The sequence below is a fragment of the Notothenia coriiceps genome, unplaced genomic scaffold (genome assembly GCF_000735185.1).
Source record: "Notothenia coriiceps isolate Sejong01 unplaced genomic scaffold, NC01 NC01_scaffold00037246, whole genome shotgun sequence".
Lineage (NCBI taxonomy): Eukaryota > Metazoa > Chordata > Actinopteri > Perciformes > Nototheniidae > Notothenia > Notothenia coriiceps.
In genome coordinates, this window is record NW_011369947.1 from 27,069,177 (window position 1) to 27,083,033 (window position 13,857).

Here is a 13,857-nt window from a genome sequence, read left to right on the forward strand (position 1 = left end):
TTTTTAATGAACAGTAGCTTCTCTGCTTTATCAGCCATAAGTCTGTTCCTCTTCTCATCAAGCACATGAGAGGCAGCGCTGAACAGTCTCTCGCTGTCAGTGCTTGTGATTTGATCTTACTTCGCATATTTGTCCGGGTGTTTTGATTTCAAGTGGTGGAGTAATCCCGAAGTGGTGAAAGTCTTTGCAGTTACACCCCCTCGAGAAATGTCAGCTGAACACGTTTTACAAATCGCAATCTGCGCCTCTTTCTCTGATATTTTTAAATATCTCCAAGCGCCAGACATGTTGGCTGTGAGCCAGCCGCGAGCATGGTGGCGCGCCGTGCTTGTCGCCGCTTTTTGATTACGTCATCACAACAACACGTTAGCTTACCAACGTAACCCTGTTCCCTGACATTCGGTGATATTTTTTCGGTGCTAAAACCCTTTCGGCCGAAAGCCGAAACGGCCTTTTTAACCATTTTCGGCCGATAATTTTCGGCGGCCGAATATTCGGTGCATCCCTAATTCTTACCTTTGACATGTGGCCAGTTTTAATGCTCAGCTTGAGCCACATTTTAATTACGGTCTATCTTATGTTACACTTTAAAAGGGTGCCTTATTGGTCTATTAATTGGGCAATTGGCTAAATAATAAAAGTGGAACATAAAAAAAAATTGTAATTCTGAAAAAGTGTAATTTAATAAAAAAGATATAGTATTTTTGTCTATTCTCCCAAAGCACCACTCTTGCAGTCTTACTGATAAACTCTAATGATGGTGTTGGGTAAGTCATAATATATAAGTATCACTACATCACAAATGAGCATAAAAACTACAGTTATTCTTCGGATATTATCCTCCATTTCCAAACGCACCTAAACCCCAAAGACAATTGAGAGTGTATGCCTTAACAAAGCCATCAAAGGTAGAGCTTCAGTAGTTCCCACTTGAAAGTAATTTGTCACGTCAAGTTAACACATGAAAACAAGCTCCTCTTTTTTTCTGCTAACAACGGATACAAGATTTAAACCGTTCTTGAATGAGTTACTCACAGTACGCTTCAATGCTGTGGGTCTTAAAGTGAAAGCAGGAGATAATCATGATGATGGGCTAAATCTGACACACTCCTGAGCCCTGCCCCACATTCCATTATCAGGTCATGTCGAAATGATCCATGTATAACACACCTGTAGCTCCAAATCGACATTATTGTGTCTTACAGTTGCTAGGCTGAAAAGATTATCGGACACTTTTGGACTGGGTTAAAACAATGAAACGATGTATGGAAAATGGCCAAATGTAAAAGTAATTAAGGGAGTTGAGTCTTATAGGGTATTTTTCCACCTATTGTCCCATTCTTGTATGTCCAACTGACCAATAGGGACAAAACATTCATTAATTGGTCCAGGATCGAGCCACAAAACAGTTTGCAATGTAAACCTATTGAGCATTTGCATACCATAGATTTATTGTCCAATATAAGTGTTTATTTTTCCCATTGGCAGGCTCAGATTGTTTGTCTGGCAACATTCCGGAAAGGACCTTACAAAGAAATAAAGTGTTTTCTCCTTTCTTTTCAAATGTCTAACCAAGTCTCCCTAACGGAGAAGTCTCAAGAGGTCCAGGCTTCATCCACATGATCAAAAATAAGCCCAATAAGTCAATACATTTTGGATAACAGTTAGCTGTGCTTTTCTGTCCTGCAACACAACACACTCTTCCTTTCAGTCTTCTCAAACTATCAATTACTTTTTTAAACAATGTTTAAGTCATCTCTAGAAAGATAAAAGCTTCAGCTAAATGCAATGTAATGTAATACAAATAAGCTTAAATAAGCCATTTGATATTCCCACAAGGTCACATGTGCTACATTTTAGAAAGCGGAATACAACGACTGAAGAAGTAATCAATCTGCCCTCCCCCTACCAAAAAAAAGCCACAATTACATTTAGTAATTTGTCAGCGCACGTGAGGGATGTGTTTCATTTAGTGTGCTGAACCCTGTATTTTATAACATGAATTTATTGTCGGCCTTGACACAGAATAGCAACTTAATTCCCAGGCAATTTGGCAAAGGTGCACCAACACTGGGTGTAAATCAGGAGTGAAGAGCGATGAGGACTGTGGGGGAGAGCAGAGTGGGGGGGCCTCAGTCGCTCGACAGTGTGCTGTTTGCAACATTATCTTTGACATTTTATGACCGCACTAGCTGCAAGCGCAGAAAAAGGTCATAGGTTCTGGATTTTAATGAGGCATCAATGCATTATTCTACGTGTCTGCCATAATGAAGACAGGAAGGCACTGTGTCATGTTTACAGGCTCACAGCGCACACTTTCATCCTAATATTCTAAATAGAAACTAGCAGCAGAAGTATCAGCATATTAAAGCTGCATTGCTTAAATGTTTTTATATTAATAACTGATAAATTGTGGAGTTTTATTTTCCTCTACAGAGCTTTAACGTTAGACGTGAGAAGTCATTAATGACCTAGGTTTTATGCTCTCTTATATACAATCAGACAACAAACAATATCATTTTATATTATGAAGTGGCGATAAACTGAAGTTAATTTATTTCATTTGAACACATCAAAAGTTATATTAATCAGAAGTGAACGACATTTTTAATCGGCAAGTAAAATACATCAGTTGTTTTGTATTTATTTTTAAGAAAGTCAAATTGGACATCTAGCGAGAAGGGCTGTCTCTTTTCCCAGTAATCGATTAATCAATAAGCCTATTGACAAAAACATTTATATTAACTATTTTGATCATTGATTATTTTATTGCAGTCATTTTTCAGGCTGAAATTGTAAAGCGATTACAAAATGATCAGATATAAGAGAGTATTGTATGGTGAACATAATATTTTTGGGTATAGGAATTTTTAAAAGAGTGCCCTCTACTGGACTACAAGCAAAATGTTGAACTGGAACAAGTCATTACAGTTTGAATATTTGACTTTCCCCCTTATTCAAATTTGAATTAAGTGGTGAAATCCTTACTATTGAGTGAGTGATGGAGTGAATAATGATTGAGCCTGAGATCCTGTCCTACATGAGGATACAGTAGAATCCACATTGATCGGTGGCAGGGGACTCAGGGATACGAGGAGATTAAACTACAGAGAGGGGTTATACCAGGAGAGGGACACAGAGAGGGGTTGCTTTTCAAATAAAGTGCAGAATCTGCTGATCTGAGCCCAGAACATCAGTTGCTCCGTGGAGCCTGCCAAGCCAGATTTCCTCATAGGGTTCTCGTCTGTCAGTGAAGGAAGTTAAATAGAAACGCATCCTTGAAGGCAAACACAAACAAGTCGTATTTCACACACAGACAAGTACACAGACACGAAATATAACTGGAGTTCAGAAAACATGCAGGTATTCTATTCATACCAGGACAGTGTGTGTGTGTGTGTGTGTGTGTGTGTGTGTGTGTGTGTGTGTGTGTGTGTGTGTGTGTGTGTGTGTGTGTGTGTGTGTGTGTGTGTGTGTGTGTGTGTGTTGAAGATGATTGACTTTGCCGAGTCTGCAGCAGAGGTCAGGTCTTGTATCTGCATCTCCTGACGCAGAAAATGCTTAGCAAAGCAACTTTGATCTCAGCATATGTTCCCAACCAGTGTTACTTTGCCTTGTTTTTTATGTTAATGTGTTTCTTCTCACTTCCCCCATTTTTGTTCTTCCTTTGTGTCTAAGAGTCAAAACCCTGTTTTTCATACATCTCTGCGGTTCTTTAGGGAAGTGGTGAAATGAAACGTACATTTTCCAAGTTCTGATCACGTGTCCCTTTAGCTAAGTATATATATTTAAACTCCCCTTTAGTTTCGTATAACACTGAGCAGAGAATGTTAAGAGGTATTTTTTTGGATCACTGAGATACTGTATATGCCCCCAAAAGAGCGTAATCAAAGTTATGTATAATCATCAACAGCCACGAAGCTCATTGTTTTTATGTATTACAATTATATTATATATTATATATCCTTGTCCACAAACCAATGTTTAATATGTCCTGGGTTTTTTTCTCCAGAATTCTGCACCACTAGGGCTACACATGAGGGAAATATGTGATTATTGCAAAAATTATAAATAAATAGATATTAAAGTGTACCTAGTTTTTCCCTTTTTACTGTTTCTAATATACTTCTAAAATACAGTGAATAAAAAACATAATTTTATTAAACAAATGTAATATTGAAATAAATACGAAAGGCACCAATAAAATGCAACGTTGATGATGATGACATTTTAAAGTGCCTTTTAAGTAGTTAGGTTTGAACTAACAAAAGAAAACCTTAATTGCAATATCTTGAGCAATGAGTTTTTCCGGCAAGTTGGCTTTGCAATAAAAAAACGAAAGTGCAGCGCCAACATGTACAGTATCTGATTGTTCCATTCTCCATGTATATCCTCCAGGGAAGGTGTACGTGCACTGCAGAGAAGGCTACAGCCGCTCCCCCACCATGGTGGTGGCTTACCTCATGCTGCGCCACAGGATGGATGCCCGGCTGGCGGTGGCCACCTTGAGGCAGAAGAGAGAGATCGGCCCTAACGACGGCTTCCTGCGCCAACTGTGCCAACTCAACGAGAAGCTGGCAAAGGAGGGCAAGCTGAACGGGGAGGTGGGCAAACTAAAGACCAAATGAAAAGCCTCACATCATGCCTTTCACAGACTTCCAGCCACTCTGGGAGTCTGACCCCACCCTGACCAAACCAGCACCCATCCGACACCAAGGAGTATTCCATACACAAACATACATGCATTTATCTGTGTAGAAAACTATTCCTCACACACACACACACACACACGCACACGCGCACACACACACATGCTGTTTTTTATCTTCAGTTCACGTCTGCCACTGCTGCTCTGTAAGAGGACATCCGTCAAATCTTCTGCCTCCTCCTACAAAGAGTGTGATCTTAAATACTTCCTCTTTCCAAAACACACACACAACGCTCCACACTTGCAGATCTCTCGCTGCATAAAGTGGTGACTTAAAGCATTCCTTCAATCTCCATAAGTTTGCCCTGATTTTTAAGATTTCCTTAATAAAAAGTAAGATTATAGCACAATCATTCCATAGTTTTCCACTGCCGGGAATGTCAGTGTTGTCTCCAACAGCAGGAGTATTCTTAAAATTCCAAACAAACGTTTAGATATAAAATGGCCACACATGATGCAGATAATATAGGTCAGAAAGTGATGTGTGAATAGATGGAGGGAAAATTCCAAACATTACAAGCCCCTCCACAGTTTGTACCCCTTAAATGATCTTCTTCCTTGAAGGGCAGATATTTAATGCACAAACACAAATGATTCACACTCTAATGCAAGCTGTAGCTCTGTAACATTCCACTCGGCATCCTGGACTCTCGGCCTCTAGTTTGACAGCGGTAGCGATACATCTGACACATTCTGTATCCCAGAGGCTCGCAGCAAGGACAGCAAAGGTCGAGCTTATTAAAAATAACGAGCTGCTGCGTGGGTTGCTCATGTAGCGGCCATGTTTCCAGTTGCTTTTTCAGTGACATTATTTTAATTTGTCATTGAGCTCAACGAGCCTGCACACGAGGCAAATCACATTCAGGCGAGTGAGTACTGGGAGCTCTATCCTCTAACATTCACAGAGGTAATCTACAGTATTTCAGTTCTAAAGTGGCTTGTTTACAATTACATATATATCATGACGTTATATTATTTTCCTGTAGAGCAGGACTGCATGACAAACTTCCTTTATCGGGATTACATTTATAGTTTGACATCCCTACAGTGATTGTGTTTTGGGTTATCAAAACGCAGATGACCAAAACGTACAATATAGACAGTATTTGTTGCCTTTAACTTAGACAACTCTCAAGTTAAGCCAGCTAATATAAATACGCTTTTCACACGCTTGTTGTGAAGACCTCCAAAAACATTAAAAGTCCTGAACAACAGGAGCACTGTTTAATTTATTTGACCTATCCTCTTTTTTCATTTAAATACTTTGATGTACTGCAGGTGAGGTAATGCTTCTGTTGTCTGCAGTATATATTTTTGTCTTGCGTTGTCAGCATCTTATCTTTATATTTTCGTCTTCTATCCACATTAAGCAGGTGTTTTCGTACTTGAAAAAATGTGCTCTTATGAAACAATGACGTAAGCGTGATCACTCATTTAAAATCCAATCACATAGCAGAGCTGTTAAGCCCTGCTGCTAAGCCCTGCTGCTAACAAATATTTGGTGTGGTCAGTTGTTTTTAAGATTTCCTACTTACCCACATTACCTACGGTACACTTACAGACTAGTAGCTTAAATGGGTTAAAGGCGAACTTCACCAGGTTTACCAATTTCAAACTAGAGGCCTTTAGTTTTGAGATGCCTCCCACTAACTCTTCTAACAGAGCGGTCCAGTCATCACGCCACAGAGTTGTCCACTGCCATACGGTCAGCACCACTGTTTCATCCACACAGTCTGTCAGAGGCCCTTTCCCAACATGGCTCACTCCTACATGTGTGTGTTAATTATGCCTGACTTTACACCCATACACATCGGGTCAAATTACAATGTTTTGTTTGTATGTACTTCAGCATTGCAATATATGTCAATACCCTGATCAGATATATAGAATGTAATCACATCTAAATATGACTATTCAGGCTCTAGTTGTTACATATAGGCAACAGTAGTTCTACAATACACTTTAAAAGTATTTATTACTTGGCATAATACTGTAAACTAAACCTAGTGCCAGGAAGGACGGAGATGGGGTGTCTTTAAAGGAATATTTATCCCACTAAAATGAACATTTATGCATCGATTACCCATGCTGTGTTACCTTGAAGAAAACCTTTTCCTACCTCGATGGTAACAACAAATTAAAAAACGTTATAGATGACATTTAACAACAGCAAAATGATATTGAAACGTACAATTATATACGCTCACTCTTTACCGTAAAATTATTGTAAAAACCGCTTGCCTAAACATTCTGCAAAAAAAAATGCAATTTAGATGTAGTGCGCATACAACTCAGTAACAGAGACTTGGATTTACTGCACAAGTGTTACGAGATAACATTTTTAAAGTTTTTCTGTTATTGAACTCATCCTCATTTTCTTTAAAATACATTAAAAAAACCTAACCATAACAAAAGAAAAAAGAGTTTTCTTCAAGAATACAACCTAACCCAAGAAGAGTCATTTCTATATAAATGATCATTTTAAGGTGTAAAGAATTCCTTCTAAACCCCCACTCCACGGAGCTGTTTTTCGAGGTGGACTCCCATCAAAGTGCAGGGGTTTGAGCTGGATCAGCACCAGCATCCCTCCAGAGTTCCGACTCTTTGTCCCACACATCACAATCCTCCTGAACAAACGGCCTCGGGGCATGAATGCAGGGGCATAGTCGTCTCACTAGAGAGGAGAATGGAAACTAGGTTGTCTCACCTCATTAATGGCACTATTTATTCCTCCTTTGATATATCTGTATACATATGAATATATACATGTATACTGTATATACATATTTAAGTGTTGACATATGTGAATGTATGAGCAATGTGTCTATTAACGTGTAGGTATCGTCAGTACGTCTTTATATATCATGTTATATTTGTATATGGTGCATCGAGGAATCCATCGGTTACATGTACATTCATATTGAAATGTAATGTACATGTAAACTGTTGTCTTTGTGATTGTGACGTTTCATAATTGTGCAAAAGTTGCTTATGATCAGCAGGGTTTACCAAGCTGGGATACTGAGGCATGTGATCATCCTGTTTGATAATGTTTCGTACAGTCTTTAAGTTTTCATGGTAGTTTATTCATAGTATACAGCAAGATGCAGGTGGCAGCATAAGATGGATATGAATTATCCTCCATATGGCCACACACGTCATCATGTCAAAGGATACACTCATCCCATCAAAAACATTTACAGCTAAATGTTATGTGATGATCTATATTTGAGTTTCCAGATACACTTTCCTTTTCAATGCAATGTTTTCAGCAGCAAAACAATTATCCTTCAATAGGCTGCAGACTCCTAGTAAAGAGAAACATCCAGTATGTGTTGTGAGATTTCATGATGAAAGAACTAATGTAGTTTTTGTGCAAAAAATTAAATAAGACTATTGTTATTATTGTAAGTCAGTTGCATATAAGCCGTATTTCAAGTCAGTTTTATACATGTGGATGTGTGCAAACTGCGGGAGAGTAATGCGACGGCAGTGGATAAATAAGACCTGCAGACTTGTTGCTGCTACTTGCGCCACCTCCAAATATTTGGGTTTGGTAATGTAACCTTTGAAGACATCACATTTGGCTTTGGGAATAATGATTTCACTTTTACATTGGGGAAAAAATACTCCAGACTGAAATTAAAATACAACCAGCGTGGTCAAATAGCAATCTAATTTAATAAAATCCAATCTTTTAATCCAATTTCAAAAATTGCATTCAAATGTCAAGTGTTTCTTTAGCCTTTGCTCATTATAGGATTAAAGATCATGTTTCAATCAAATATTATCACAGGAAGTTAGAAATTAGGTGCTGGTTGTTTTTTTCCTTTAGTCATCTCATGCACTTGAAAATGTTTCAAAATGTTAAAGCAACACACCCAATATCACATATCTTGCAAGCCCTCTTTCCTGTTGTGTGTCTAGAAAGATGAATCGGGTGCAGTGGCTCCAATTTGAGACCATTTTCAAGTCAAAATGTCTTTCAGTTCATTTTCCTACCGCCTTGTCATGAACCCCAAACCATACAGCAGCGAAGATAGATTGAAGATACAACAAAAAAAGAGAAATGCTTACCTTTGTGCCCTCACACAAAAACATTAAACACCAAGATTGTCTTGTGCCAAGTGGCCTACTGTACAAAATACAGTCAATGTTTATGATTGGCTTTTTAAATGTCATTCCAATGGGCTGGGGTTTCACTCACCAATTTTCACATCTGCTCTACAATACTGCCCTCCTTCTGAATTCACACAAGCAACAACTATTTAGGATTTCTGGAGTTTTACATAACAAAAACTTGAGAATGATTGCCCTAAACTCGGTCCAGGATGAGGGTATGTACTTTATAGCATCATAACTCCCGAGATAGGGTCTAATAAACACTAGCCAAACTAGCCATGGTAGATGTTTTCCAACGCATTTTGTAGCCACTATTTATAAAAGAAAAAAATCCTCCTTTTTGGACGAAGAAAAGATAAAAAAAGTTTTCCTAAAAGGAAAGCGTCTATGATGGCTACACCGCTGGTTTTACTCTTTTTACGCGTAACAGATATACACTGCCACCTGCTGTTCAACAAATGTTGTTATTTTTAGCATTACTCGTCCGATCTTTTTTAATGTCTTTAATGTGAAACTCTGTTATGTCCAGACTTCCTGTGTTTTGTTTAACAAGGTACCAGCATAGTTTTGTGGGTAATACTCCAGGTACAGTACTAAATGTATTATCGAGAATGTCTAATGTGAAATGCCATTGATGTATTTTGTTATATATACTGAGTATGTATCACGGACTAAGGCAATTGTGAATTGCTGCATTTTACGGTCTTAACCGGCCGACTATATAGATAGGACTTTGTATGATGTTGAATCTAGTGAGCTGAAATTGCAAATTATATGACTTCTTTCACCTTTTTAATTTGTTTTATTTATTTAGATTTGTCCTGTTACAAGAATGTAAGTTGATTATAGTTAATTACATTTTCCCTGCTAAAATAGACTTTTTTTGGAACAGTAGGATTGTGACCTACTTCTATTGTCTTAAGCTTAACACAGTACGTCATTATCTGTTTTTATTTTCTTTCGGATGAGTCACCTATAATGGTACCTGGACCAGATGGTAATTGTAATTCATTCATGGTGCTTGCCTGGAAACCAGAAAGAGAGGAGGATTAAATCACTCCGAGAGAGCCAGGTAGTTTTTTTTATCACAGTAAAGAACACTAAATTGACTTTGAGTCGAATGCGCAGTCCCATGTGGCGTATCTCAGCCATCTGTGCTGAAGTAAGCAAAAACCTGAGATGTTTAAACCCTCTGTGACTGACTGTCAATATTTTACATCATGGAAAGTCATCTGGCTGAACTTATCTGAATTTTGCATGATGCAATAAACTCCATCCGATCTGGTACTCTTGAGAGCGCTCAAACAAACACCGGAAATGACTTACAAATGCTGTTTGGACCAGGTGAAGTGCAGAGCTGCCATGTCCTTCTTCTTGCTCCCATTCTTAAAAAAATAAGAATTGTTTTAGCACAATGAGCCCACTGCCTGACTCCACCCGGAGTCCATGACACAGTCCACGTCTTATCTCTTCACGTTTCTGTTGGTGTACAGATGTTTCGGAGGATTATGTTGTGATTTTGGATCAGCTGTTCAATGGGTATTCCACATGTATATTTGTCACCGCCACTGACATCTCAATGAACACAGCACCCCACCCAAAGCCTTACAGTAAAGATTGATTCTTTAGATTGTTTTTAAGTTTGTGTATCTTACTTCACACAGCAGGAAGGGATGCTCCCTTACAGGATGAGACATTGTTGAAGTGCACTTGATTTTAAATTGCAATGTTGAGTTTTCTTACCTTGAAGAAGTCCCTTCTTTCTTATGTTTAAGAAATAAATGGCTGAGGTACTAACATCTGATCATGACTGTCCTCTTTTTGGCTTCCAAGGTGTATGGTTTTGGTATATTGGGTGTATACAGTATAAATACATTCTCAGTGTTTTCCATTTCATACAGAGCATGGAAACAAATCAGTTATACTGTCCTGTAAAACAAAGTTTAAATTAGAGCTGCTTCAGAATTGTTATACTTTTTACTTTTCTTTCTAACTTTCTCAATTCACCACTACTCAGTATATATCTTCTTAAGACATGAATCTTACAAAATAATGTTGAAAGATTTAGGCTAAGGCTATAATAAACATTTTTAAAAGAGGTACAGTAGTGCTTTTGTCGTTTCCAATGGCGGATATTCCTGTATCCGTTTAAACTAGTGGAGCAAATTAAAAAGTGGTAGTCTATGATACAAAAATATAGCAAGCAAAGTGCCAACACAAGTATGTGCTTGAATATATATCGAGTGGGTGAAATCTAACAAAGTAACTTGCATTTACATACTTTTGTACATTACTCTTATATCACTCACAGTACATACTTTAACTGGTTTTGAATGCAGTATTTATAATGTGATATTTTTATTTTTATTAAAGATTTGAGTATTCCACAGCTGAGTAATTGTTAAGAGACTTAAAGGTCCCATGTCATGCTTTTCCGGTTATTACCCGTCCCCATTGTGTGTTATGAAGGTTTTTATGCAAAAACGGTCTGCAGAGTCACAAACCCTCAAAGTACACCCTGTGGCGAGTAAATCTCTAACACTAACACAAAAGGACCTGTCTATGCTGCCCCAGAACGCCTCGTTGGAGATTTCTCTTTTTCTTCCTGGGTACAGTGACGTGCCCATACCCAAATGGACCCATTGGTCAAAATGGACCAATCTGTGGAGCTGTTGCGTTACGTCCGCGGAGCCGTTACGCTTCCTCACACACACTCAATCTTTTCTCAGCTGCAGCTCCGCCGATTTCTCCTCCCTGAGACGGTGGGACGCGGCGAGGTTGTGAGTCGGTGTGTGAGCACCAGTGTTGGGACTAACGCGTTACAAAGTAAACTTTTTGCAGTAACTAATAGCGTTACTAGTTACATATTCCCATTAAATAACGGCGTTATAGTTACTGTGATTTAAATGGGTGCGTTACTGCGTTACATTATGTGATGGAACGACAGAAATCTCGCCTGGCGGATGTAATTTACAGGTCGAATACAGGGCGATGTTTCTCTCACCGCGCCATGGAACGGTGAACGTAACGCACGAGAGGAGTGATGATAGTTTACGGCGGCGGTAGAACATTTCAGGATAAGCCAATCTTCTGAGGACAANCAGACGGCCACTTGGCTCATAGGGAGAGGGGGCAGGAGCTCCAACAAGCCGTGTAGGACAGAGAGTGAATACACATACAGAGATGCTGTATGAGAAACCAATGTGAGTTTGGAAAATTGCACAGTATAAATCTATTTTAGTATACCTCAACAATGGAATTATGATCAGTAGAAATGGCCGTGACATGGGATCTTTAAGACATGTGACTATGATGTATTTCGTTGAAAGCCTTACCTCAGCTTTTTACTTCTGGGGCATTTAATTTACGCTTCAAGTGTCATAAAAGTGATGTTATTATGTGGAATTTCTGCTGAACAAAACGTGTAAGTATCATGTGTTTGACACATATCTTATTTTCTGCAATATAACAAAAACTAATGAAAAATAAAAATAAATCGCAATGCTATTCGACGAATAATAATAATAATAAATTATATTTACATTTGTACATGGTGGACAAACAAAACAAACAGACAATCAAAGGGCAAAGTAAATAAAGAAGCCGGGGGACCTAGAAGATGCTAACTTTCATATTCATTACTGCACAACTCCATTGGTTTTTGGTTTGGGTTTCAATGGGATATGTTGACAGCTAAAACTATAAAGAATTAGCTAGAGCTATCATCACTGCACCATTCTATTGCAAACTTGTAGAGTTTCACAACTGCATTTTTTGCAAAGATTTGATGTAATAACTGTGAAAAACAGTCCGCTGACATGCATAGACCCGCCAAAGTGACCAAAACGGCTTCTGTTGTTGTTCCTTGTAATGAAACTACATACTTCAGTAATGCAAAATATCATGTATTTTGGCTATCCACTATATTTACATGTACAGTATATGGACTACTTTGCATGATGACAAGGACAAGCCTACCATGAGCACACCAAAGTATGTGAGGTGGTCACAGGAGCAGATGACATCATCTGCTCCTGTGACCACCTCACATACTTTGGTGTGCTCATGGTAGGCTTGTCCTTGTCATCATGCAAAGTAGTCCATATACTGTACATGTAAATATAGNCCCCACGCGCACATCCAGATGGAAAAAGAATAAAACTCGTGCGGTAAAACTTTACTGAGCTGACCGACAAGAGAGAAGCAACAGAGCCAGAGCACACAACTTAGCAATAGCCAGATCAGTGCTAGCCACGTGGCTAACTACACGACATCATTCGCAGATGAGGAATTTGTGTAATTTTTTGTTAATTACATATATAAAAAATAACATGTATAAAGTATTCATAGAGTGTAACCCTCTTTAGGCTGTGGCACAGTAAGAGAAAAGACAACTCCCCATCATTGTAGCAATTATCATTACGAAATGTAGTGGAACAATAAAACACAAAAGATATGTTTAGACATTGGTTGAGACGGTGGGGTCTTTGGCGACTAGTTTTATAGCCCCATGTACATTAGTTAGGTGCTTCAGGAGATTGGCATTGCTGTTATTCGATGTGGACAATGCTTTCTGTCCTGCACACAGTTTACATTTTATCGTAAGCTTTTTTGCATCCTTTATCCCCACAAATTGAAAATAGTGGTTATATTTCCAAGTTGCAAATGCGCTGCTGCTCTCGTTGATACTTGCTACTTTCATCTGCCATTGTGTGTGTGTGTGCTGGTGGTGAGCGTTGCCGTGTGTGTGTGTGTGTGTGTGTGTGTGTGTGTGTGTGTGTGTGTGTTAGCATTAGCAAGAGTTCGTGTGTGTGTATTTTCCCCATAAGGCAAGACCCGCCAACCAATCATCACTCCTCACTGGTTTCACTTTTCCATGGTGCTGTGAGAGGACATTGCTGTATTCGTCTGTAAGTTACATCCGCAGGGAGTTCGGTTCAGTTCCATCACATAATGTAACGCAGTAACGCACCCATTTAAATCACAGTAACTATAACGGCGTTACTTAATGGGAATAGGTAACTAGT

General features: G+C 38.8%; 1 protein-coding gene across 1 annotated transcript in view; it reads left to right on the top strand.

Annotated features, from left to right (window-relative positions):
- LOC104966574 (dual specificity protein phosphatase 3-like) overlaps window positions 1-10,636 on the top strand; it is a 22,608-nt gene extending 11,972 nt beyond the window's left edge. Inside the window, exon 3 of the mRNA XM_010795756.1 lies at window positions 4,399-10,636. Coding sequence (XP_010794058.1) covers window positions 4,399-4,628 — 230 coding nt within the window. The 3' untranslated portion in view covers window positions 4,629-10,636. The remainder of the gene's footprint in view (window positions 1-4,398) is intronic.
- The last annotated feature ends 3,221 nt before the right edge of the window (window positions 10,637-13,857 follow it).